This window comes from Etheostoma cragini, chromosome 7, assembly GCF_013103735.1.
Source record: "Etheostoma cragini isolate CJK2018 chromosome 7, CSU_Ecrag_1.0, whole genome shotgun sequence".
NCBI classification, from domain to species: domain Eukaryota; kingdom Metazoa; phylum Chordata; class Actinopteri; order Perciformes; family Percidae; genus Etheostoma; species Etheostoma cragini.
In genome coordinates this window covers 10,445,724-10,473,349 of record NC_048413.1, presented here as the reverse complement: position 1 = coordinate 10,473,349, position 27,626 = coordinate 10,445,724, and the positions used below count along the sequence as shown (strand labels likewise).

Below are 27,626 nucleotides of genomic sequence, written 5' to 3'. Positions count from 1 at the left end.
TGACAAATGATGCGACACTAGCACCAGGCCTGGTTGGTTGTTGTTTTTTTTCTCTAGAGGTGGCCGATATGTGAAGATGTGTTGGGGTGATGGTACTGACTGCCACACACTACATGCATTTCCCTGTCATTCCCAAATGTAAAATTAGAGCCCTGTAACACTGTTCATTTCTTGTTTCTGTAAACCGTCTACTTGTTTGTTCATAAACATATCGACCACATATGAGGAATATTTTTGATTGGTGATTCAAAACATAGCATATTTTCCCATCATTATTATTAATTCCTTCTTTTTTTTTTTAATTCTCTTAAATACAATATTTTACACGTCAGATTAAATACGGCTTAGTGTGCATGATGTGTGTGTGTGTGTGTGTGTGTCTCTTGGGGCCAATGTAGTGGATGTTTTTTTTTTGTACCCACTCTGTGCTACTGGCACGGTTTCTTGTGTTCTGTGATGGAGGGCTGGGCTCTCGATAGAGAAACGTATACTCAACAACACCCGCAGGGACCAACGCACGTGTGTGTGTGTGTGTGTGTTTTCAGTCACTATCACTGGTCTCGCTGCTTGGGTCTCCCTGCACCTTGCTGCGGTGCTGCATGGCACGGTGGTAGGCCACCTGCACTGACTTGCGGATGTTGGATTTCCTCCCCTCCAGCATCTTCTCCTTGTCTAGCTCCTGGTCCACCCCGAGCGGCACCAGCTTAGAGCGCGGCAGCCACTGCCTGGATACACACATACGTACAGTTGAGTGTTAAACCATTTCCAATTAAACAGAGGTACAGTACATTGAATTTAGTGAAACAAAAAACTCAAACTAAATAATCAACATCCCTCTGCAGGCATTCGAGGCCGAGTGATATCATGGGGAAGATAATTAAGTTCCTGGTTCTTTAACTCTTGATTTTAAAAGAGCTACGAGCTGGAAGCAGTTTAAGACGAGGATCATCAAGGCGGTTCAGAGTGACACTGGCTGTAGTCATCATGTTGTCAACACGTTTTTCACCAAAGCTAAACCTTGAACTTATATGATTGCGCAGCATGCAATGACCTAAAATACAACGTGTTTTTCCCCTCTTCTATGCTCAAAAACCCACATTTGCCCTATTTCTGCTGCATTGTGCTTTAGTACAAGGAGTGCAGTTTCCATTGAACTATTGCCACAGAAACGCGTGTGCACACATCCCGTAACAACAAAAGCCTGTTTTGCTTGCATCCTGTGTTTTACTGTGCTTATTATTTTGGTGGGTAAAAAAAAATAATTGAAATGCCAGAACAAAGACGAAACAAACGTTATTACGATTAGTGATGATGTGTTTAGTTAATACAAAAAAAAGATGAGACAAGATGAATCAGAGCACTGACCAAGTTCTCTTGTTGTCAAAGAAGAGGACCAGGAACAGGTGCTCTCTGGCCTCCTGGGTCATTTGCTCCCCTAGTTTCAGCACATCCAAAGGCGGGACAGGGATCGGGACACCGCGGTGGAACACCCCCTCCCTGGGCATCTTCGGGTCAATTATCTGCAGGCAGGCGGTGACACATACAGTCATTAAATTGCAGAATGTCCTGACTTGGTCTTTGCTATTTGCAGTGTCTACTTTTGTCTCACCAGAGCAGGATATGAAGGATAGCCTCTGCACTTGGCCCACACCAGGTCCAGAGCTTCCAGAGAAGAATAGTCGTCAGAGGTCATCCAGCATCCAGACCTGGCCCGACCACGCACCACTGACGGTAAAAGAAACACAGGAACAGGATGACATTCATCAATGTGCAACCCCACTTCTAGCTAACTAACGGTCATGTACACACACGGTTTCCAATGTTTATAATAACATACACCCCTTTTCTTTGGAAACTGTGAGAAACACATAACAAAATGAATCTGTTTCTGTAATGGGACATCTGGGCTGGTTGTGACAGATCCAGCTCCAACAAGCTGGGCGTCCTAAACAAAAGGCCTTGGTCGTCATTTGAGCTTTCAACACTTTCACACGGGGAATGCTGATCTCTTTATCTGCATTTTCTTTTGTTATGTTTTCAATATCATAGAAAACACCTTCAGCAGCTGCCATGCCTATGTCTAGTGTGTCTTATGTCATGTTTGAAACTGTACAGCTCACTGCAGTGACCGATTCTCAACTTTTAGTTTTTAGTAGCTGTGGGTTTTTAGTTCAAACCCAACAGAAAATAAATAGGAGTCCTATAACTGAGTTTTGTTTTTATTTGCACGGTGTCATTTTGCAGAAATACTGTGGTTATGCTTTGTACCACAAACACCAATTCTGTCCTATCCTTTGCATCTTTTTTGGTAGAATAACCGGGAAGGTTTTATTTTCTTGGCATGGACTGTTGCCCCAACCAAAGTTAAACAAACAAACAAAAGAACAAGGGGGCATTGAATGTTTCTTTTTTTTCAAATTGGGCCCCAGACAACTGTAAAATACATGAAAAATCACAGAGCAACCTTTAAAGGAAATACCAGTTATTTAAATAATTTTGATCAGTACATACTGCAAGTCTGAACCAGTGTCATAACAACATCATTTGTAATCTTTTCACTGGTATTCAAGACATTAAGTCAAATCCTATCAAATCAAATAAAAGCTTACTGCAATCATGTCAGATTGATCACAGACAGTTTGCTCATTCTGAATTTACATTTACATTAACATTCAAATCATTCTGAGAAAGCACTCACGGTCTACATCAACAGAAACTAAGGGTTTAAGCACGGACACAGGGATGTGTGTGTCTGTGTGTGTGTGTGTGTGTGTGTGTGTGTGTGTGTGGATATGAAAGTGTGCTTACAATGTGAAACACTCCGCGATCCTCCAACTGAGTAGGAATCATTTTCAGTACCCGATGTCTCCTCGCTGCTGTCTTCCTGGAAAGCAGAGCGAGAGAACGACGCCTTTCCTCTGCCCTGCTTAGAGGGGGTCGTGCTGAGAGAGAGGAGACACATGATTATAAAAATCCATATCACTTTGATAAAGGGCTGTTTACAATTTGACTGTTTATCAACTATTAATGTCAACACCATAAAATACAGCTAACCACGCTTTTCTTCACTATACTGACTGTTGTGGTGATCTCATTTTCTTTTACACATTATCTGTTTAGTCCTACTAAAACAATTATTACATTTTTTATTTTTTTATTTATGCGTTTATTACACGCATAAAAGCCATAATGCCATTGAGATCTGGTTGGCTGACACTACTACAACATCATATCTGAAAGCACTTTAAAGCGATAGTTCAACATTTCTTAGGTCAAAGTTTTGAAATAAATGCCTACCAGCACCTCAAAAGCTCAGTAATGAACACACTGTATCTTGTTTTCTTAATATATACATAAACAATAATGTAACAACAACAAGTTGCTGTTTCACAGAGATTTACATGCTGGAACTGTTTCCTGGTGACCAGGGGCTGGGTGCAGTGACTTCCTGGAGTCTCCGCTGGCTGCCTGGCAACATCAAAGTGATGACAAGACTCCAGGAAGTCACTGGAAAGCAAATAAGCATATTTAGCAAAATGTCAAACTGTTCCTTTAAAGCTGCATTAACTCATTTGTTTTGGCCTCTTGGAGGCAGAACTCCTCAACAGGCTTGAAGTCACACTGTCCTGACATGATCTCGCCTTATGAAGCTGGTATGGCTAATGTGTCTGCTGTACAGTGGGTTCATCTGGGCTTGTTCACTTAAAACAGCTGCCTGGAGCAGCTGGAAACAGGGCTGATGAGTGCTGAGAGATACCCATTCTTGTAAATCTGTGCTGTAAAATCCAAACAATGAGGTCATGTTTGTGCACTAATCACCTGGTCCGGTCAGAAGCTGCGCTACTGCTGCTGCTGGTTGTGGACTCAGAGTCTGAGCTGGAACGAGGGAGACGGGACTCGCTTCTGTACACACGGAAGCTCTCCGTTACTGGCTGGCTTCCTCCATCGAAACCGTTACTTGGCAGACCTAAGGAAGAAAGAGAAAGAGATAGAGTGTAGTGAGTGTCTGTGTGTGACTCAAAACTTGTATGTTGATTGGTTAAGTAGTTTATTATGCATTCGTCTACTGTACCTGGGAGCAGGTCGTCATTGTCACTGTCGCTGTCAGAGCTGGAGCTGCTGCGGGGGCTGCGGGGCCTCTTCCTGTGCCTGCTTTGTGACAGCAGGGGCAACTGAGGGGGACCGATAGGGCTTTGGCTCAACCCCCCCCCAGCGTAGCCAGCATCCCGGTTCTTGGGAGGGCGTCCTGGCCTTTTGGGGGGTCCAGCCATTTTTTGGTTCTTCTTGGAGAAGAGGACAGATGTTCGACGGCCCACCTCTGGAGCCAGGGCAGACGAGGACACACCCAGATCTTGAGGAGGAGAGAGGTTTATAAAGTAAAAAATGCAAGCAAATGATTATCATGTTATCTTCCTGTAATAGCGGTTATCATTTTCATGCACATTAATTATTCTTTTACATCTTCCTAAACACACCTTTTCCACCAATTTCCTGGCTGCTGCTTTCCCCCCCTTCATCATGGTGTCCCGAAGAAGATGGGTGATGGGGGAGGGAAATACCCCGGTCTCCTCCTCCCACAGACTCCCGGCCCCCCATAACGGAGCTTCCTTCCCGCTGGTGCGCAAGCTTCCTCTTGATTACACTGACCTCCTTTCTCAGAGCTTTGGCTCTACGAGACTGACCAATGCTGTGCTTTCCCGAGTTGACCTCATCAAGACGCGCCTGTAAGTAATGCAGCTGCTCTTCCAGTGGCAGCCGTCGCCTGTTCTCTGGCAGGAGCAGCTCTGTGAGGGGCAGAGAGAGAAAGAAAAGATGAATAATTATGAATGAAGTCAAATATGGCAACTCTAACAAAGGGAAGAGATGTGGACCGTTTCCCTGTGGATGTTCGGTAGAATTCCTGACCTACAGAACATCTGACAACATCATGCTAATGTGTGTAATATAGGTATATGGTGTACAAAATTCTGCACGTCTGCCAGATTCATCAAACTTGATCTGAGACTGTTCAAAAATAATTTTGGAAGTTAAATTGAAATATGTAAGAGCACCTAACAAGCATTGGAAATGTTTGTAGCAACTGAATTAAATAAACGTCCTGCACCGTCTATCGGTCACAGGCTTTACTGTGCCAAAGAGCTTTTTTCTGTCTTCTGTATTCAGCATATTACTCCACATATGTCTAATACCGCTCTCATGACAAGGAATGTATCATAACTGACATTCAATCACTGAAAGGAAAGAAAAGAGAAACAACAAGAACGTAGAACTAGCCTCGTAAACTAAACTTAAATATATTCCTACTACCTTTCCCTCTTTTTGAAACTTAATCTCTACACCCATGACTCATGGTCTGCCCTCCTACACCTTTGTGCCATCAACACTCCTCCTCACATTTCTCTCCCACCCTAATTTTTTCCCAGTATTTCACTCACATTTGTGTGATTAAAGTATGCATTTTCATCTAGCCAGCCAAAAGTGTGGAATTGTAAAACATATTGATTCGTCTCCAAATGCAAGGTATCAATTTGCCATCAAGTTCTCTTTGCAAAAGATTAATCATTAGAAAATTGTACGTGAAATTTTTTTTTCATCTGCCATACACATCCGTACCTTCTTCATTAGAGGACAATGGCCGGTCTCGGTCTCGGTCTCGTTCTCGGTCTCTGTCCCGCTCCCGCTCCCGTTCTCGTTCCCGTTCCCGTTCTCGTTCCCGTTCCCGTTCTCGTTCCCTCTCTCTGTCTCGGTCTTGGTCACGCTGACTGTCTGGGCTCGGCTCTCGGGGGAGGTGTATGCCAGCCTCATAGTCAAAGCCTATCCGCTCAGCGTGGCGCCTGGCGGTTCTTATGACAGCCCCGCCCATCTCCCTGAGCCGCAGGGCAGCGCGGTAGAAGACCGTGTCCTTGGCGTTGTACTTCAGGCAATTGTTGACAATGAGGCCAAAGTCTGCCTCAAAGGCCTCAAACGTGAGGTAGTGATGGGACTCCAGCAGGTTCCACATGGTCTGGAAGTCCATTGGAGTGTCAATATGGTCCAGGTAGTCTGGCACCTGGATAGTAGGGATCAGGCAACGCACAGTGACTGTTCAGTGCAGATGTCAGTGTGTAGAGGTCAAACAGAATGAGAATATTTTAAATGTTGTGCTGAAAATTAAATGACGAGGTGGGCAACATGACAGCCAATGTTTGTTTACTTAAACATTGGCGAGGATTCCTTGTATCAAAGATAATGAGCTGGGATATACAAATAAGTGAAACAATTTTTTCATAGTAGAAATATAGTTATAAATAAAATGCAAATAGAAAACGATGTGAGGTGCAATATGTAATTTAACATACAGGACATTATGTACCAATTTAAACTGATGTGATCATCAGATTTAAAAAATTACATTAATATGAAAAACGCACAAATATATGCTCCCGAGTGAGAGAGAGAGAGTATGTGTGTGTGAGCATTTACCTCTGCCAGCGGTACAGGCTCAGTAAAAAAGTTGTTAATGTCTCTTTCCTGTAACTGCTCCAAAGTACTCCTCAACAGCACCAGGAAGGGAGTCAGCTGCATCTCCAGCGCCATCTGCTGCACCTTAATCTAAACACAGACATCATTTCATTTCACAGTGTACACCTACATGCTGAATTAATAAACACAGACAAAAAGGTGTAGAAAGAACGTTGTATTTGTAATTCCAATTCAAATGTATGCATACACACTCATATGTGACTGTGCTAAACTGCCAGTAGCAAAGGAGACTGTTGGTTTCCATGTATAAGATTTAATTTGGGTAGCACACCAAAACAGGGGATTTATGAACTGTGAATTAAATGTGTGTGCACTCTCATGTAGATAGGAAGAAAATAGAAAACCAATGCATTGCTGATATGCAGACAGCTGATTCCTAAATGTGTCAGAGCTTCCTGGCAGCACCTTACCCCTCCACACCCCCAAGACCTGGCCACTGAAAACCAACACATTATTGAGATAGTGTTTCATTGGCTGCACAGACGCAAGTCCAATCCAAAGAGAGGACTTTTGTACTAACAAAAAAAAAACTGAAAAACATAGTGGGCTATAGCTAGTGTTAGCTAGGGTTTTTAATATGAGTTAGTAACAGACATAAAAGGTCATTTGTATCTCACCGTTTCCCTTTTGAGTTTTTCCCTCTTGCGGATGAGCTCCACCAGTAGCCTGGCTCTCTCCAGATCGTGTCTAAGTCTCTGCCATGCCTTCAGCTGCTCCTTTAAAGCAGATTGTTTCTCCTCGCTGTCCCTCTGCAACACCAACACACACAAAGCCACAAACGTGTCAGACAACTGTATGAGACACGACCAGAATTCCAGTAAAATATACAATCACATACAATTACACAAGTCACCGGAGGGAGCTGTGATGGGGGTTGTGGTGGGAGTGGGTCAATATGTCGTTGGGACTGCAGATGGGTTTGGAGCCGGCGTAGCAGAGGAACGCCATTACGACTTTGCCTCTTCAGGGTCCAGTAGCTGTGAAGTCGCTGCATGAACTGGCTCTTCCTGGGTACCGTCAAGTTATTGGTGATTTTGCTCAGCCTGCAGAGAAAAATACTAGAGTTGGGCGGTATCCAAATGTTGATACCGTCAAACTTCCTCCCTATTTACAGCGGTATACAGCATTACCGCGACTTGTTAAAAATTATGTCATAAGGCTCAGACGGCGTTACCAAACTGTTGGCTTGTGCCTCCACCGTTCAGAAACTAAATACCAAACATTACTGAAACACCTCTCCCTTCTCATTAGGTCAGAACCCCAAATGCTGCTACATTGCAGAAGCCGTGTTCTATGAGTATGCATTTAAAATACACAGGGACCTAAAATAAGTCACGTGATCATTTTGATTCTGTTTAATCTACTGATCCACGTAGTTTTGTGTTAAAGGGTTACTACACATACTGTACGTGCGTCATGAAGCACCACAGTGGAGGTAAAACATGTAGTGTGTATGTACTCGGGGTCTGCAAAAAAATTGATTTGCATTGATATAGCAATTCAAGCTCTACAGATTCAAAATCGATTCATAAAATTCAAAAAAACGAATCATATTTTTTGTTTTGTTTTGTAATGGCATGTTATTACATGGAAAAAGTAACATACATTTGTATGTAGTAGTATGTACATACTGTGAAAAAAAAAAAAAAGAATCTTTTTTGAATCTTGAGCCTAAAAATCGATGCTGAATCGAATCGTGACATTTTCTGAACCATGCAATCCTAATATGTACCTATGGGGAGGTATGCAGGGCACAGACACCACTGGCGCAGCAGCTCTCCTTTCAGCCAAGATCTTCCTAGCTCTTTTCATCTTTAGCCTGGACTTGGCCTTCGCCCTCTTGGCTCGCTCAGAGCTCCAGCCCTTGGAGTCATCATCATGGCCGATGCTGGGCTCGTCATCCTCCTCCAGCTCTCCTTCACTGTGAGACGAACCCATGCTGGCGCCGCCCACTCCTCCCAAAGGCCGTGCCGATCCGGGAGGCGTGTGGATGTCACAGTAAGCGGTCTTCCGGACGCTGAAAGAAGTGCCGTTGGCCCCAGTCTCTCTGACGGGCTCCATTTTCATGTAGAGGCCCGCCTGCTGAGCACAGGTGACGTGGAAAGCCGTGTAACAGTTGGCTTTATGACACTGGATGCAGGCACCTGAACCACGCTGCTTGCAGATGTAGCAGGTGAGCTTCCAGCGTGCAGGAGGAATGTGCTCAATACTGTCAATTGGCTCCAGAAAGACTGTGTTAGCAAAGCAGACCTGAAGAAAAGGAAGCAAATTCACTTTATTGCAATACTCTTTTTAAAGTGTAGTAACACGATAACAGACTGGCTGAGCCCTGTTTAACTGTACATTAACACTGATGCGAATCTATTCATCTGGGTGTATATCTTTTCAGTTGTGTTTTGCTTTCTATAATTTATGCATCTAGTGCTATTTATCTGGCACTTAACAACCATCTAGTACTCTATATACTGTATGTGCAACACATCGTCCTCACAGTCCTAGACTGTCAATACGATTAAATCCTTATGCACCCACTGAGGAACATTAAGGCAACATTGAGTCTGAATGAAACAGACTAATGTTAAAAGCTGTGTGCACCACAGAAAAACATAACAATGCAGAGTACAGCATTATCTGCAAAATAATGCAGATCTGATCAAGAATACATGTGGTGTGGCCAGGTTAAAAAGTGGTAGAGCAGGCGCGCCTTGGTCAAGGGTTGGATTCCAACCTGTGACGATTCCCTGCATGTCTTCCCTCTCTCGATCTCCCCCTGCCAAAAATTATAGGACAAAAATACAAACAAAAAAAAATCTTAAAAAAAAAAAGAAAGAATGCATGTGGTGGCGTAAGAAATTTACCTCCGGGATCCAGAGGGCACACACAACGTGTGCCCAGCGTGCATCATCTGTCTGTTTGAAAGCACCTCCCTTGTTGGGACAAAGAGCACAGTCCACAGCTCTACTTGGCGACTGCAGGCAGCGACGACATAACCACTGGCCTTCTGGGATGTATGGAACACCATAGCATTCTTGGTGCACTGCCAGGTTACACATGTCGCAGAACAGGATCACATTGCTGTTCTGACACTCGCCATCATTACAGATGCAGCAGACAGCGTCTTCATCGATTAGGGTGCTGGGGTCAGCCTGGGGGAAAAGTGGATACCAAGAGATCAGAGTTGGACACATTCTATGTGTTTCCGTGTTCTAATATTGTTTTTCCCTTAGCTTCCAAACTCAGGTACCTTGTTGTGGCTCTCAAAGTACGACTCCTTCTCCAAGCGATCCATGAGGTACTCAAAGACTTCCTGAGGGATGGGTGTAACACCGTCACGCCGCCGCTTGTCGTTCATGATGTCAAGCCAGATGTAGTCTTCCTCATCAATGTCATACTCAACCTCCTCATCCAGCTCCTCCACAGACTTATCAATGTACCTGAACACCAGAATGGGAAAGTAGAGGAAGATGTCTTATACATATATTATTACATAATACTACATGGGTAGAACAATAATGACAAATAATAGTGACTAATACAAGGAATCTGAGGTCAAACTGATTTCCTTATACATGCACAACGAGCTATACAAGTGCAAAAAAAAACAACCTGTGGCCTTACTGTGTAAATGTTACATCAAATATTGGACTTACTACATTTCTATTTAACAAAAGATACCTTCTCAATTAAATTGCCTGCTATGTACAGTACTTAACAATAATCTTGCTTCTAATTCAATTTTTCCCTGCTATGTCCATTATTAATGAACCACGTTAATAATTCTCAATACAGACCTGTAGTAAGATGAGGGTCGAGGAGGGGCATCAGGTCTCTCTTGGTCCAGTTCTCTGAACACCGCCTCAGGGAGCTTGACTGCAGGGCCGGACAGAGCGCTGTGATGATGAGATGAGCCATCCTTCTTCTTTTCTTTACTCTTATGCTTCCCAGACTTTGGAGTGGATTTCCCCCCATTAGAGGACGGGATATCTGGCCGGTCCTTGCCACAACCTCCTAACTCGTTACCTCCAGCTCCACCATCACTACCGTTACACACCCCTCCGCCACTACCACCAGTACCAGATGGAAGTGCATCCTCTGCATCACTGTCTTCCTCTGACACCACGTCAATGTTCTCAAAGATGCTAATGCGTTGGATGCGTCCTTGAAACTCCAGCTCCACCATGCGCTGGGCCTGGGCATAGGTCATTGTCTCTCTGCCCGGGGAGTGAGAGTGATCTGACCGGTTGGGGCTACCCGGTGTGTTCCCCCCGTGCCCCGGTCCTCCACCTCCCTTACCTCCACCATCGTCCGTATCACCTGACCCGGCCAATGAGGCGCGAGGAGGCCGTCCTTTTCTCTTCTTTTGGGGTACAGTCTGTGCAGGAGTTGGGTTATCGTGGTCATAGTGGTAAAGGTGATACTCAATGCCACTGTAGCTCTTGTAGACTTTACGACAAGTCTCCACAGGGCACTCGTAAGGAGGCTTGGTGGCACGCAGATTGTGACAGAACGTCTTTACATCAAAGTCCAGTCCCATTGTGCCAACAGCCACTGCTGCGACAGATGCTGTTCAAGTTTACATCTGGGAGAGAGAAACACAAAGAACCATAAGAGGATCAATTCCAGAGATTAAATTACAATACATTAGTTAGATAGTAGCTACTGGCATTGGATTTTAGCAGTTAGAGACAAAGTCTAGACAAGTCGTGCACCTGTTATAGTGCAGTCACGTGACCATGTCCCCAACTCCCAGTAGGAAACAAATTGTTATGTTTGGTTCCCAGGAACAGGTGCATTTATGTCAATATTTTGGCTTATGTTCTCTGCTAACTGAAGTTATGTCAGGTTGACGTGCAGTGAAACAGACGGCATAACTGTAAGCCTTGTTGCCAATAAATTACAGCTTGTTTACAACCCATGAGTTCTGGCTAAAACAGCAGTGCACAGGACAAGATTTAGTTTGATGATCCCCCAAAAAATAACCCTAGGACTTTATTATCCAGCTAACATTAGCCTTAGCTATTCACTGATGCTTTCTCCTCAGACAATGAAACATTGCAGCCTGACGCTGTTAGCCAACCAGCTAACAGCAGCTAGCAAACAACAACACCAGTTCACTCTCCAAACAGCATACATACTACAGTTACTACTCACGAGTTAACGTTACAAAGTAGCTAACGTTATTGCTTGTTTCCGTTAACTGGTCTTCTTAATCAACGCTCATTCAGCTCAATAACGTTACATTAGGTTTTAACTCGCGTGTTTAATTGTAGCTCTATCCACAGGACATACGTTAACGTTAGCTAGCTACATGAAGAGGAGTGCTACTTAAACGTTGCAGTTTTTTGCATAAATAATAACAAATAATACACACGAGCGTTTAAAGTTAGATACACTGTAACAGTGTTTCCCTCCACAATGACCTCACCCCCTGTGTCCCTGAGTCTGAGCAGCAAAATGACAGTGTTACTAGATTTCATCGGGTTAACGTTCCCACACTACTACAGCATGCGGCACAGGGTATATTACTTAATTAAATAGCTAACGTAAGTTCGACCAACAAATTAATGGTCATTCTCTGCTGCGAAATAGCTATGAAATGCGAGGAGAATAGGCAGGCATGCTTAGGGCATTACTAGGCTACTTCATGTTTTCAGGTTACAGTGAGTTAAGATGACATACGGAAATTACCACAAAATTCTACTCTGGTTTAACCTTTTAATTTTCAAAATGTGACCCAATTTTTCTGACAAAACCAGCCCTCAATCGTTTGACGCTACAGATCTGGACTAACGTTATAAAGACTTACTACTCCACGTTCCCCAAGACTGCGTGCTTCGGAAACCTCACACCAGATCGGACGGGTTGCAGATCGGTTTTAATGCATAAAATAATCCCAGATGAGATTTACAGGACGCGTAGGTGAAGTGAAATGTTTTTATAAAACAATATAACATCCCGATCATTTCATTGTGTTGGGAATAATTCAGGAACTCGGTTGAACAAAAGGGGCAACCGTTGCTGTAACGTTACGCCGTAGACGCGGGCTGACACATTCGCCATACAAAGCAGGGTCTATTTCTCGGCTTCGGTGTTAAAATAGAGCCTGTGTGCACGTTAACCAATACTTTAGAATACTACAAATTATATTCTGTTCGGAGAGTTTATTGAATAATTTATTATTTATTTCATTTCTACTTGACCAATACTTTCCTACATTCGTGTTGTATGTTGCGAATCTGTGGCTTTGTTTCAAAGATGTCGGCAGGACGTAAGTGAAAACATCCTGGCCTGACTGCGCGTCACACTTTTAAACAAATCCACACACAATTGAACACCCTTTAATAATATTATTTAGAATTCATTGGTTGAATTTATCCTAACTGTTTATCTTAACTCAAAGCTACGAAAAACAACAATAAAAGACAATAAAAGACAATAAAAACAATGCAACAAATAATCAAGCACAAAATAATATTTATTTCTCTCTCTCTCGCTCTCAACATACAGTCTGTGATGATAGAGTGCAGCAGGGTTGGGTGGGGTAATGCAGTGGGACATTCAGCAGGCAGAAGCAATCCCAAACAGTTTGAATACAAGCCTTTGACAATCAGAGCACATTTACCAGGGGGCAATATTGTCGAATTAGCGAAGTGAGATGAGCAGAGTAGAAAGGGCCAGGGCTGCTCCTCGTCCTCTGTAATCTCAGCTCCTTCCCTTTAATCACTGCATTCAATGACTATGCAAACAAAAGTTATTCCTCCCTCCGCTCACTATGAGTTGGCAGCGAAGAAGGTGGAACAAAACCAGATAAAAGTAACAGAGAACAGAAATCTCTTACTACTGGAAGTATTTCACCAAAGCAGAAGACTCTGCATAATATCTTATAAAAGTCCAATTCAAACTGAATTTATGGAAGAATATACATCCAAGCAACCCCTCCCACCACCACCTCTAAACAGTCACAAAAAAAAAAATTACAAATATAAACTACAAGAAAACTGTACAATTCACAGCTTGGCAGAAATCGGGGTGCTGAAACCTTTCAAATGTGTTTTGTGATGTAAAATATTTTACCACTGTAGCTGTATCGTTTCTTTGCTTTGTGAAACATGAAAAGTTGGCCATGCTTGTCAGTGATAAAAAAAGTACAGGCGGTGAAAGTTACTATATACAGTGTAGGAAACTCTTAAACAGGTTAGAATTAAGGGAGACTATATGTTGTGCAAATCTCCCACATCAAGTATCATTTGAGTTCTGAAATGAGTTCAAAGCAACCTGGAAAAAAACAAAAACATTTCAACAGGGCAAAACACTGTTTTGTGAGGGTCTTGTTCATGAATTTAATTTAGAGTTGTTCTTATTTAAGTACCACCTTATGTGACTGTAATGCGTAAATGTACAGTGGAATCACATCAGACAATAGCAGCATTAAAAAGTCAACCTTTAAACATCAAATCATTTAAAAACATCCAAATTAACTGGTGATTGCACATAACATTTCACATGTAGTGTATGCTGAGTAAGAGGATAGCCAAGTTGAATGAACATTTAGCAGTAGTGACTTGTTTGCTTGATGGTTTGTAAGGTTTATACTTTGCAAGGTAACTTTTGTCTGTTGCTTGGTGATTTGTAACTTTGTTCAACTCATCTGCTTGCTCCTGTTGCACACATCGGAGATAAGGCTTGTGGCAAGGCCACGATCAAAGCTTTGTGGAAGGGTTAAATTGCACTTTTAAGCCTCAAGCCTTCACATATTAATTGCTACATTCTGATTAGAACACTTCCAGAGGCATATTCTGTAGAAAGAACTATGTACAGTATATATGGCTCTGGACACCACCTCTCCTCTGATCACAAGGCTACAACATTGTCAACTCTTTCGCTGTCCAATGCATCAGTTGTCCTATCAAAAAGAGGCTGTGTCCGACTGAACCATTTGACCCGAAAGAGTGGATTTGGCTGCTGGCGTAATTTTTTTTTTTTCTCTTCTCTCATCAGTCGTACATTAACCATTTGTTTCTGCAAGGCAACGGTACATCTCACCACTATGGAAATCCATCTGTCACAGGGGTGGAAAGTAAACAAGGATTAAAACATGATTTTATTATTTTAAATAAGAGCATATACTGTTTTAAAAGTGCAGTTGTACAAGGGCATACATATGTATACAAAAACAAGTGTCAGTAATGCCATGAAAAAAAGGGACTGCACTTCAACTACCTTTAAAAAATAACTCTGATGCAGACATGCTTTGTTTCACAGAGGAACAAATTATAAATCAATGTACAAGGCACTACATTCCTTCAAATCTCTTCATCATGTCCTGTTACTGTATCTCAAACCACTGGTATTTGGATTCCAATGTAGTGTACGTAATACAGAGAAAGGCAAAAATCAATGTGTAAACTGCAGTTATAAAGAATAAAGTGAAATGTTTTGTGTGACTGCAGACAAATTGTCTTGTATGGCTGAGTTTAGTCACACACACACACACACACGCACACGCACACGCGCACACACAGACAGACAGACAGACATCAAGGATATCCACACTACAAGATCAAATGATGTACATGTGTGGCTCTGGTGAACCAGAACAGCGTGTTGGACAATCATGCCCATACACACTATCAAACATTAGTTTGCAGATTAAGTAGTCCTAGTGGGTTTTGGACAAGGGCCATTCTGTGAGTCGGGCGTGACCAGAGGGTAGGCTTGGATCCCTGCGTTTGCCATTGTGGCATAGGGCATCATTCTTGCAGCACCAACCAGGCCTACAGGACCCACAGACCCGACAGGACTAGGCATGCCAGGTCTAGGCATGCCAGGCCACTGCTGTGGGTAAAGAGGACCAGGAACCATCCCGCCATAGGAGCCTGCTGGCAAAAGGTACCCAGGAGGAAGCACAGTTGAGGAGTTGGGAGCTAGAGTTGTGGGCATACCAGGGCGTAAAGCAGCTGTCAGGGGGCAGGAAAGAGGCAGCTGGAATTTACGTGGACCAACATGGCATTTCATCTGAAACAGAAGGAGTTGTACAAAGTAGTGCAAAGGATGTCTCAAATGTCAAAGATCAAAGTACGACTGATCCTTTTATCATCTATCCCTGAGTGCACATCTCCAGTTCCAATACCTCATGTGTAGCTGCTCCCATGGGTGGTGCTCTGCCCTCCAGGTCCTGCTGGCGTCTCTGCTGTTTTATCTGGTTGAGGGAGGGGCGTGGTTGATTAGCTGCAGCAACAGTCTCCTTCGTCCAGTCATCTACCAGTTTGTGAAGATCATCGGTGAACGTGCCTCTCTTGTTGTTGCTGTTGTTGGTCTGGACCTGAGCAAGCTGTGTGATTGGCTGGGGAGATGGTGACGGTGTAGCGGTGGTGAGTAACGCCTGTGTCTGACTGGAGGCTGTCTGAGCTGTGGTGGTGTTGAGAGTAGACCCTGCAAAAACACAAAGGCATTCAAAATCTGGCCAGTTTAAAAAAAAAATGATTTGACAGGAAAATCAATTGGCTGCTTTATGGCGTAATATAAAGGCAGTTATGACATAATGTACTTATAATATCACCGCCATGAAAGCCAACTTTAAGAATAGTCCTAATAACTTTGTTGAGGCCAGAGTAAATGTGTATGCTACCTATTTACTCCGACATATTTTGCCAACATAGCAGCCAAAGGATTGCACCATGAATGACTTTCCTGGGTAATTATAGACAAATGAAATGTTTGATATGCAAGCAATGACAAAGTTCAGCAATCAAGACATTGACACTGCCATGCAAAATACGAAAACGTAAAATAATAAACAATCTGAAGAGTATCCACATTTTCAACAATAACTGCCACATTTTGAAAGTGCCAAAACAAAAAAAAGAGAAAATAAAGTGCACACGCAAACATAAGGAAGACTAAAATAGTTATGACAGAGTAAGAAAGACAGAGAGTAAGTAAATTAGATAGTTACTACTACTGCGCTCTTTGCCTAGACATAGTCGTTTCAGAGTGGACCCTATAAAAAGGTAAAACAGCACAAGACAGAAACAGTTAGCCAGGACACACTGCACACCACAATTATGTGGAAAAGCTGCTTCAAAAGCACATTCAGCTATCAAAACAATTGGGGAGAGAGAAAGAGGGAAAAGGAGGACAAGGGGTTTTAAAAAAATCAGTGAGGACGACTGGAAGAAAGAGCCTAGGTGTTCTCTTTTAAATAGACAATTATTTGAAAAGTTGACTATTAGAAACTGGACCTGACAAGCTTAAGAGAGAGCACACCTAGCTTTGGTTTCTGATGTTGCTTGTCAAAGTTCCCGCATTTATAGCAACAATGTCAGGATGAAGACCACCATATTTTATGCTGCTTTTTAAATGAACTAAATACAACAGAAAGATGTTCTTTTTTTTGTGACAGAAATCCGGTAAAATGCAGTCACTATAATCTTAAATTGAGTAGAATAATTTATTTATTTATTTGTAAAATGTAGTATGAACGATACAATCCATTAGTTAGTAGGGAGAGCCCAAGATAATTTTCTAAGAAAGGAAGACTGGAGCCTGGATTAAAAAGAGATTCCTTTGTCGATGTGAGAATGCCTGTGAAACAATGTGAAACCAAAATAGATACAACTTAAAACTAAAAGAGCACACAGATACTAGCTGGAAGTCATCAGAGTCAGCACTTTTCAGAAACATGCAGGTAACTCAGGAGAGGTAGAAGGAGAAAAAAAAAAAGGAGTAATATTGATGATACAGCCCTTCATATGGCGGAGCAAGCCTCCATCAGTGCCCTGCCTGGCGCCTGCACCATGCACGTCTTCTCCATCCAAACATGAGGGACAAAGAGAGCCCTGCCTATAGGGCCAGGGCTGGGGGGGGTTCTCTGTGTTAATATACAGAGGCTTACTGACTTGGGCAAAGTGCCTTGACTTGGGAGATGTTACACAATCAAAATTAAGAGGGAATGGAAACACACAACAAATAGAGGTTTTGGCATTCTCTCTTATACATGTACAGACACAATTGTGCGAACAGGCACACTGTCTTGTTTTTAGACCTCAGGCCCATGTTTGGAGAGAACTAGAACTAGCCACCGTGTGATTGTGGGGTCTTGTTTTCTTTAAGCCAGAAGCACTGCACAAAGCATTTGTAGGAGTCGGATAGGGGATTATACCCAATTGTATGGTTATGAATGGAACAGTGCTTCCGTAAATTGTGACACACACACACACACACACACACACACACACACACACACAAACAGGTGTCCTAACTCCTTGGGGTAATTCTGAATTTAGAACCAGTTACTTTTTGTTGAACTTCATTCTTTCTGACCACCAGAGACAGTGCTTCCCACCTGGAGGACTGCACGGTTGCTGTCAATATGGCAGTGAGTAAAAGTCTATTGCCCATCCTGGCAGCGCGTTTCTATTTTATCACCCTCAACTACAGAAGTTAGCAGTATGCATTAGCGCAGAAGGCTGACTTGGCTTTTATACTTAATTACGTGAACGCCTTTGTCACCATAGTATCACAATGCCAGACCTTCCTCCACAGGGCTGCATGAGGAGGATCTGGCTATTCCCCACAATATTTCAGGATTAGAGAAAAATGTGCTCTCGGATGTGGAACGTCATGGATTGTCATCTGAACGTCCCACAGACCATCATTCAAAAATCTGGCAGATCAATGGAGCGTTGCCGATATCTGATTTGACTGACAAAATTCAGCCCTACTGTCAGGATCAATTTTCAAAATTGATTTCCAAATGCATGCCACTTGAATTGGCGTTGGATTTGCCACTGCGTAACAGTCTGTCTGTTTTGGTACTACTACCACTGGGGGGCACCAAAGTCAGAAATTTCAAATTCTACACAATGGCTTTAATCAAAGTCACATAATGGCTCTGTTGGAAGTGACAAATACGACCGCGAACCTGGTCCTGGCTATGGGGTAAGGAATTGAACCATAAGCGTCATTATTGACCATTAAGTGCCACAAACTAGTGTCCACAAAACACTTCTGCACCAACTACAATGTTTAATAGAAGTAACAAGTAACGGGACTACCAGCAAAGTCACAAGACAAAACACAGGCTACATAGAAATGTCCGGCTTCGTTGATTGTCTGAAGATGAAAAAGAAACATTTCCTGGCTGCACAAGCCTTTGATTCTGGAGACGTGTGCCTATGTCAACTAGATTCAGTTGAATTTGTGCATATAGTAAATATTCTCTGGCGGTCAGAAAAAATATCTAATACACAACACAAGCTTTGAGGTTAAGGGAGGGGGGCGAGGGGTAGGGATAGAAAATGAGTGATGTATTTCAGACGAGTAGGCCTGTGTGGAGGGTGAAATAGAAGATCCACTATATTACAGAAAAAAAATTGGTTGATAGAAGAGAAAGGCAGGTTAAATGAACAGAAGATGGAAATGAGTGAGGGGAAATATTAAAGAACAAATACAAACAGATGGACAGAGACACAGGTCCACTGAGGAATCTAGTGCGTGGTTTGCTACTAGATTTATAGGTGACTCTCTCTGACGTTTGGTGGTAAACCGTCCAGCCTGTAAAAATGAATATAAGAGGGAAGAAGAGAAGAAACAAGAGAGACACTTTGTAAAAGTGTACAGAGACTGGGATGAGAAACCCCCACCATCAAAAGCAGTACACGATTACAGGACCCCACTATAACATCTGGTACTTCATAAAATATTTTGCCCAATATAGAACTGATAATAGTGTGTTATTAGGACGGTTCAAGAACTACCGGGTAAGAGTATTGTGGTTGTATGCTTGGGATTTGACCCCGATATTATTGGTTTGTTTGTCTATTAATTTAATATTTCTTGTTTAATGGGGTCAGATTTACAGAATAGAGTCATTGGCACATGTCTCTAAATGTGCTGTTGTCATAACATAAAACCAGAAAATACACTAAAACATAAGATTAAAATGTAGTAGAATGTATCGTAAATAGGAAAGAATTGTTCGGAATAATACAAAACTAAGAACATTAGGTTGCATTAAAATGATCAATTAGTAATAATTAATAGTAATTTGTTAAAAAAGTTACACAAGCGAGTTACACAAAAAAAACTAAGATTGACAGAGGTGTAGATGCAACAAAAAATTAGTAGACAGAAGTATATTTTTTTAGCTGCATAAAGCTGTTGAGTTCTTGACTATCTTACAGTAAGTTTAATTGACCTTAACCTTTCAAACTAGAAAACATGGCAAACTGCTGCAGATTCAAATTATATAAAAGAAGGGATGGATGTGACGTCACTAAGAAGGACATTCCGTCTTCTTGCTAACTCTAAACTACCGTTAGCAAACTACATAAAAGACCGCCTTTTGGCAGAGATGGGAAGTGACAAAGTACAAATACTTTGTTACTGTCCTCAAGGAGATTTTTCAGTTATTTTTACTTTACTATTTATTTTTTTGGCGACTTTTTACTTTTACTCCTTACGTTTTAACACGAATATCGGTACTTTCTACTCCTTACATTTAACAAAATTGGCTCGTTACTTTAGTTTTGCACAAAAGGTTGTCTATCAGGTGTGATTTTGAGTGCATGTAGGAGAATAGCGCGACCACGCGCCTCACACCGCGCGCGCATGGCACACAGAAGAAAGTGAGAGAAAAGAAACTAGCTCTAAACTTATAATGTAATTAATAGTGGGTTTATTGTTATTATTTACTAGCATATATGATTCCTATTCATTGTGTGTGGTAGCCTTTACAATGTTACTTATTTATTTTCTTACCACAGAAACAGCCATAGCAGATTGTAATAAAGCATGAACAGAGAGAAGTTGTCTCCTTCTGTGTTTTAACAGACACAACTGGGCCGAAGTTGGAAACCAGAATCAGCTTTAAATACAGTCCCAATCTATTCCACACTAAGTTTAAAATAATTTCACTGGAGTTAGTTATTTTTGTGTCATCTATACCACATTCAATTTAATTGGATGGGAATATACATAGACTTTTCACCAAATCACATTTGAATTCATATCTTGCTACTTGGTCAGAATCTTATTAACCTGGAGTCCCAGTCTCTGTCACAATAAATAAGCTATATGTTTTAGGCCTATCGGCAGACAGCAATTTAAAATGTAGCCAATAGCATATAAGGAATAAAGAGCTTTTTTTCCCATGTCCAATGTAGTTTCTCAACGTGCTCTCTAGTAACATCTGTCTGGTCCAGGTAGCTTTGTCATTCGCAAGGCTACTTTTACTTTTACACTTTAAGTAAATTTTCAAGCCTGTACTTTGTTAATTTTACTTGAGTAAAGAAGTTAAACCTGTACTTCTATTATCAGAAATTTAAAAAAAAAAAATCGGTCCACTCCTATTATTTGATTAATGTTACAGATGGTATGTACCAGGACACAATGCACATAGTGGTGTCTAGCATGTAAGTACCACTTCTCCTTTTCTCAAGCCGACAGATGCTAGCCATCTCCTAAATACATATACAAATGTTTCTGTTTACCATATGGCTAGAATGTTATTTATGTAGTATTTTAAGTGGTATTACACACATTATGAGGTGTGTTTTCGTCTGTAATCCTTAGAGAGGAGACTCTTGAACCTTCTGCTTGCAAAATATTGTCCATGGACAGAATGGACAACATTAACCCTGTTAAGCATTTACCTTAGCCCTAGTGGGTGTTTTGTAGCATGTCCCATCCACACACAACAGTATATACATGAACCTATAATGTGTACCTTGGCCAGGGGCAGCTTGGTTGGCTGTTCCATCACCATGTAGCCCAGCGTAGATGTTGTCTGAGGAGAAAGAGCCCTTTAAGGAACAGGGTTGTTGGGTGTGGACCTGCTCTGGGGTGGCACTGGACTCATTGCTGGAGCTAGAGCTGCCACCGGAGCCATCGGACAAAACTGAACTTTTAGCCGGGGAGCTGGATGAACTGGCAGCACTCTCACCTTGGAGCAAATAAATAAAAGAAAGAAAGAAAGAAGAAAAAATGTGAGCCAGAGAGAATCACTTGCAAATCACACACTCCACTCCTGTATTTTTCAATTGTGTGCTTCAGTCTGAAAATGCTCTCCCATACACACAAGTCATCCCATAAACCACTTGTCACTACACCATTCAAACCAACACACCTTTCCTCTCTGTGGAGGTGTTAAGATTGTTTTTGAGCTGCTGCACCATCGGATTGAGCAGTTTTCCAGCCTTCAGCTTGTGTTTGCTGGCCCTACGCCTGCGACCACTTGGGGGTACAGCATGAAGTAGGCCGACATTGGGGGGCAGCGTTTTGCCCAGCTCAGTGTACAGATGCTCAATCTCACTTCTCTGGAATGCCTGCAGCTCAGAGATCTCCTTCATGTGTCTTGTGAGAAGGTACAGGGAGAGAACAGACAGAAATTAAGTGGCTGCTATTTCATTTCGGCATCTTTTTAAATCATTGTCTTTTATCCAGCATTGCCTCTGTAATACAGTCATACCTGCATCAAGGGACATACTGTCCTAATGTGAGTGTCAAATAACTAAGTAATTCAAAAACCTCTCCATGTCTTTCAGTTTACTGTTATTATCATCACAGTAATGTTAAACATTTGCATCTGGGAGCCAAATATAGTAGTCAAAGCAATGAGTCACATCCTCTATTTGGATGCACCATAGTATCAAAGTCACATTCAAAAATGAATACCAAAATTTTAGCATGGCCGGTCTGCTTGTTGGTAAAAAGTTACTAACATTTGTTTTCACACCATTTACTTTGCCGCTAATTGCACCCTTAAGTGACAGTTATAAGTTAGCCATCAGTCATTTAAAAAAAAAAAAATGGCGAAGCACCCTTATTTGTAATGCCTTGGTAATGTAATAGTTCAATAATCAATAACATTGAGAGAAGATAAGCCTCATTGGCAAAATGTCTTGACTACCAGGCAGTCATGACCATTAAACATGTATCGTCAATTACTACTGTTGGTTATCACAACCTTGTTTTCTGCCAAATGCCATAATGGTAAATTAAATCATGCACAGACTTCCGATAACTGTGCAAGGAGCTTACCTACACATACATACAGACGATGCAACACATTTGTGCAGCTGTGGATGAATGCATGTGTGTGTAAGTTACTTTACTTTTCTTTCAGCTTCTGCAGTTCTTTCCTCATATCTGCATCCTCAAACTCAGAGTCATTGTCACTGCTGATGTAGGATGAGTGGGCATGTCCTGCAGAAGGCGTGGGAGCGTGACCATTCATTGCCACAGACGTTCGGCTGGGTGAATCAGAGCTCTGCTCACTTTTGCTCCGATTAGAGCGCCGCAAGAAGGCCACTGCCCTCTTCATGAGGTCGTTTCCACTGTGCTCAGACAGGGCATGAGCTGGGGGAACGCGGTGGGCTGGAGGAAGGGCTATGCTGTTGCTTTCTTCATCTGCTGAGTCAGAGTAGTGGTGAGAGGAGTGGTGGTAGTTGTGATGAATCGGCGTATCAATAGTCTGGGCACGGGGAATATGGCCTGGGGTGACATCAGGGCTGGAAGTTGGGGAGGCTTGGTAGAAGTTTGGTGGGGCAGAGTAACGGTTACTACTGTGGGGTTTGGATGTTCCTGCATTCTCACAATAGGCTGCAGCTGTCAAAGATCTGCCCATGGCCACACAGTCCTCTTTCCTGCCTGGGGCCCGGGTCTGGCTGTGAGACCCTCCAGAACCACTAGAGGGTGCTGGGGAACTGCAAGTCGTCTTGCTTTTCTCTAAGCGACATATGGCATCTGGTGGAGTGGGGATGATCTGAAACGAAGAGAAGCAATGGTTCATAACAAAATCAGGGTCCATAAACATCATCAACCAAAGGAATTTTAAGCAACACACTAGACCCAGGAGAAACACTGGCATAAGTCATGACCTGATATAATTTTATTTGGTCGAAAAGACATTTATATTTGGCAGATGTGCCCTCTAGGGTTTTGAAAGTGGCAGCTTACTTGAAAACGGCTATTGGAGCTATATGAACTGGAGGTCACATCTCTTCTGCTCAAAACCATGTTAGTGGCTGAAGGATGAGGAAGAAGGTTTCAAAACAAATTATTATTTTACCATGCAGTAATATTGGGATTTGGACATTACATAACTAATGTTACCTACCTGCCACTGTAGAGTCATTTAGTGCACCCAAGCTATCTGTGCTCTCAGCAATCTGAGGCTAAGAGAGAAGAAGAGAAGGGTGGGTGTGTGTGCGGGAGGATGCAATCATTTGAATAGTGGCGATTGGTAAATAGCTACATGCACTAGATCAGTGTGGTAAGGCCACACATTATCTTCTCCTGACCTCAGTTTGTCTGAATGAGTCAGACCCTGGTTTGTTTTTAGAAAAATGCACACAAAGAAACGCACACACAACTGAAGCAGCCAGAGAAAGAGATCACAATGATTTATGGTGCCAAAGGTAGTCATTTTGTTACCCTAACCCTTTTTCTAATCACAGTATTAGTCTATACTATTACTGGCTATTTACAGCCAAGCCAATAGTCAAATCACCACACACACACACACACACACACACAAAACCCACACACCACACCATACAAACAAGACACACACCACACCATACACACAACAATAATATTTTACCAGTTGCTCCCCCTTCTTCTTTGCAAGTGATCCCTCAGTGGTTTGGCCTTCAGAGACTGGAGGTGAGCTTACTCCCTCTGTACTGGAGGCCTGGGGGTCAGATGCAGTGCTAGAGGCCTGAGAGGGAGCATGCTCCTGGTACAATAGGTTTCTAAGCTTCTCATCCAATGTCTTGATGGTGCGGTCTGCAAACTCCACTCTGCGTGGTCCCTCACCGTCCGACTCTCCTGGCCCCCCACTTACTGGCTGCTGGTGGCTTGTGGACTGGGAGTTCTGATGTGCTGGACTCTGGGGCTGGGAGGTGACTGTCCCAGGCTGCATGGGCGTGGCATAAGGTTGCTGCAGGACCACAGACTGATGGGAGGCCAGCTGAGGGGGTAATTCTCCAGTAGGACTTGCCTTCTGGTTGGGCTGATTATTTTGAGAAGAGGTCAAACCACAAACTGCTTCTTTTTCAATAGCATTCACATTCAGAGAGACAGGTGGCACAATAGCGCAGCAAGGAATATCCGTTACCATAGAGACCGCAGAGATACAAGGCTCTTCCACAGGAAGAGCTTTGTGATGGCTGGCACCAACATCAGCAAGGGGATGTTTATTTATACAGGGCTGAGGCTGCTGGATCCGTGTTTTTTCAATGTTTTGGTCTTGAGGTTGCACTGAGGTCTGAGCTGCAGAGAGCAAAGGGGAGGAGGATGGGCTTTGGGAGGATAAAGATGTGACAGGGGGAGTCACTGCAGTCGTGTTGCTGTTCGGGCCGACTGATGATGAGGCAGACTTTTCAGATTCTGGAGAAATAAAAAGATTAGAGTTGATTTGGAGGTAAACGGCAAAGGCCATAATGAAGAGAGGCTGGGTTCTGTGGGTGCCAATGTGTTGTTAACATCACTGCTTGTCTTCCCCAATCAAGCTCTGTCAGCTGTAGTATAAATCATGCCCTTCATTTCTGCCTAGAACCACTGAAGAAGCACTCTTATATAACTGACCCCAACGGATGAACCACAAAGAAGCACACTAGGATGCATGTACAGCGTCTTCACAATCAACAGAAGCAAGACACATTCAGTTTCCGTCCTATAGAAAATATACTCCTGGAAGAGAAAGCTGCAGCTCATATTAAAGAAATCCACTTACTAAGCAGTGAATCTCAAGACATCAAGGAAGCATTAATGATACTTTGTATTTCTGAGTGTGCATACCCTGGGCTGTAGAGGTGTGAGACGTAGTCTTCTCTTTATCTAACATAGGCGTCTCAGCTACAGGGCAGATGATAAACCAGCGTTTGCCTGTGTGGAGGACTTTCAAGGACAGAGAGAAAGAAACAGATCATAAATGCACATCTACAATAAAATCAATTCAGTAGAATAGCTAAAAGGTAATGAACACTTTGGAATCAAAAAAACAAAAAGCATCGGAGAACAAACCGATTTCAGAATAATTCATAAATGCATCCTCATTCCATAGTCACTTCATCACAGGCCTCTTAAGAATGCAGTTGTACAGGGAGGCAGCTAAGTTTAACTGGAACTAAAAGGTGTGAGTGAATTTTGGCTCAGAGTCTTACCATTTTGCTGGTACACCAGCTGTGGTGTGCTGGGTGCAAAAGCCTTCAATCCCTAAAGAAAAGCAGGAATTACACAGATTTGATGCCAGTGTTTCAATTTAATAGGCATTTAAATATGTCCTCAACCAGCTAAAGAGCTGAACATCAGAAGAAAAAAAAATTCAGATCAAAATATCACATCAGCAAGAATAGTATTTTTGGCAGTGTTGCATGCAAAGTCATCTTGAGACAGTTACTTTCTCACCTCTGTTCCAAGGGCACTAGCTCCCTCACATTGTTTGGGACTGCCTCCTTGGTCGGAGTTCCTCTCACTCTCTGCATCTTCACTCAGCAAGTCCTCAGCCTTGTCCACAATGTCCTTCAGTTGCTCAATAAACACTTCTTTTTCTAAAGGCAGAATGAAATCATTCTGCACCTGAAGGGCACGATGGAGAAAAAGGTAACAGGACATTTAGTATTACCACAACAGAAGACAACAGAAGTATTAGCATGTTTAGGAGGGGAAAACATTTTAAAAGTAAAGTAAGTTCCAGATACATTCTCTATTCAATTTGAGGCCGAAGAAAATCCATGGACTACGTTTGTATAATTTAATAAGTGTATTAAGTATCTAGGTTTCTAAGCATTTCACATCATAAACGTTAATACAATATATTGCTTAAGTAAACTTCACAAGTAGATGTTTGCCTTGGACAACCTATAATATACATAATAAGTTGGTGGAGCCATATCCAATCAATCTATCTATCCATCCATCTACATGAATTAGTTTGGATTGGAGGAGAAAAATAGCAAGACAAAGAGACAGACAAACATACTTCATGCATTGCAGCTTAGAATAGCAACACAGGGAGTTTTAGAGTTCTGAGCCATTAAAAAAAAAAAGCATCTCAGGCAGCTTACCACACAATACAAATACCTTTGCATCAATTGAAGGGGAAGTGACTTTGTCTCCTACTTACCATGTATGTAGCAATCTCTTCCGGTGCATCTCCATCCAGATCAAACTTGAAAGTAACCATTTTGTGGTTATGAGTTTCCAACTGACATTCTACCATCTTATCGCCAGTGTTACACACCTGCAACAAGAGCAGACAGAATCAATTAATTGTCCATTACATTGTTTTTGAACATTGGTTTAAAGACATTTTTTCCTTGCTGAAATATATTTTGGTTACCCACATTGAGCATGCTGAGCTTTGGCCTGCTAGTCTTCTCTTGCCGAGAACGAGTGCGTGTGGACCTGCGATGGTGTTTGCGGACTTTCCCTTCGCCTTTAGCTCCATATGTCCCCTCGCAACCATCACTCATCTCCTTCCCTGATGTGGCATCAGAGTTGAAACTGGTTTTGGTGAGGAGAGAAGTACCTCAGCGTAAGCTTGTATTGCTTTAATCATGAATACATTAATACTGAGCACACAGCTCTTTGTTGAAATGGGCTATTAGTTTCAAGATTACAAAGTCAAACACGTTCAATTCAATTCAATTCAATTTTACTTATAGTATCAATTCATAACAAGAGTTATCTCAAGACACTATACAGATAGACCACACTCCAGAATTTACAAGAACCCAACAGTTCTAATAGTCTCCTCCAGAGCAAGCAACAGTGCGACAGTGGCGAGGAAAAACTTCCTTTTAGGCAGAAACCTCGGTCAGACCCAGGCTCTTGGTAGGCGGTGTCTGACGACGTTCAAAATTGTTGTCCAAATAAAGATGATGGATTGACAATAGTAGCATATATTATACATATAACAGTATTTAAAGGTGTGTGTGACTAAAAAAAGTAATTGTGTGTTACACAATCTTCTGGGCGCAATTAATAAATCTGGCAGTAGAAATGGAATAGGGCTACAAGGTCTTTACCTCCCTGCCTGAATATGGAGTTTAGTGAAAAGGTTTTGCTAAGTTTTATCATTGCTCTGGAATGCCTGC

The 27,626-nt window shown here is 42.3% G+C and overlaps 2 protein-coding genes across 16 annotated transcripts in view; both read right to left on the bottom strand.

Annotated features, from left to right (window-relative positions):
- Positions 1 to 270: 270 nt before the first annotated feature.
- brpf1 (bromodomain and PHD finger containing, 1) lies at positions 271 to 12,582 on the bottom strand. Of its 6 annotated transcripts, none has more exons than XM_034877220.1 (16): positions 12,329 to 12,582; positions 10,314 to 11,101; positions 9,767 to 9,956; positions 9,381 to 9,668; positions 8,255 to 8,772; positions 7,361 to 7,565; positions 7,140 to 7,271; positions 6,463 to 6,591; positions 5,614 to 6,049; positions 4,476 to 4,784; positions 4,073 to 4,351; positions 3,820 to 3,967; positions 2,809 to 2,942; positions 1,610 to 1,725; positions 1,366 to 1,520; positions 271 to 725 (listed from the first exon to the last, which is right to left on the bottom strand). In XM_034877220.1, the coding sequence occupies exons 2-16, from the start codon at positions 11,054 to 11,056 to the stop codon at positions 542 to 544; spliced, it is 3,966 nt and encodes a 1,321-aa protein (XP_034733111.1). In that variant the 5' UTR covers positions 11,057 to 11,101; positions 12,329 to 12,582; the 3' UTR covers positions 271 to 541. The 6 variants fall into 6 exon arrangements, 5 of the variants coding, with proteins under 5 accessions (XP_034733111.1, XP_034733115.1, XP_034733113.1 ...); XM_034877224.1 differs by having other exon boundaries at positions 7,376 to 7,565; XM_034877222.1 differs by lacking the exon at positions 12,329 to 12,582 and adding an exon at positions 11,948 to 12,060.
- A 1,525-nt stretch (positions 12,583 to 14,107) lies between these two features.
- The window catches only part of LOC117946986 (serine/threonine-protein kinase WNK2), a 45,134-nt gene continuing 31,615 nt past the window's right edge, over positions 14,108 to 27,626 (bottom strand). For 6 of the 10 annotated variants that reach the window (XM_034875503.1, XM_034875502.1, XM_034875501.1 and 3 more), the window contains 15 exons: positions 26,874 to 27,033; positions 26,654 to 26,770; positions 25,936 to 26,106; positions 25,692 to 25,743; positions 25,327 to 25,425; positions 24,128 to 24,915; positions 23,642 to 23,699; positions 23,482 to 23,549; positions 22,638 to 23,287; positions 21,650 to 21,876; positions 21,251 to 21,466; positions 18,979 to 19,077; positions 16,478 to 16,522; positions 15,653 to 15,954; positions 14,108 to 15,537 (listed from right to left, as the gene is read on the bottom strand). In XM_034875503.1, the coding sequence (XP_034731394.1) occupies positions 15,172 to 15,537; positions 15,653 to 15,954; positions 16,478 to 16,522; positions 18,979 to 19,077; positions 21,251 to 21,466; positions 21,650 to 21,876; positions 22,638 to 23,287; positions 23,482 to 23,549; positions 23,642 to 23,699; positions 24,128 to 24,915; positions 25,327 to 25,425; positions 25,692 to 25,743; positions 25,936 to 26,106; positions 26,654 to 26,770; positions 26,874 to 27,033 (3,418 nt within the window). In that variant the 3' untranslated portion in view covers positions 14,108 to 15,171. The remainder of the gene's footprint in view (positions 15,538 to 15,652; positions 15,955 to 16,477; positions 16,523 to 18,978; positions 19,078 to 21,250; positions 21,467 to 21,649; positions 21,877 to 22,637; positions 23,288 to 23,481; positions 23,550 to 23,641; positions 23,700 to 24,127; positions 24,916 to 25,326; positions 25,426 to 25,691; positions 25,744 to 25,935; positions 26,107 to 26,653; positions 26,771 to 26,873; positions 27,034 to 27,626) is intronic. The other 4 variants (XM_034875508.1, XM_034875505.1, XM_034875506.1 and 1 more) reach the window with 4 other exon arrangements.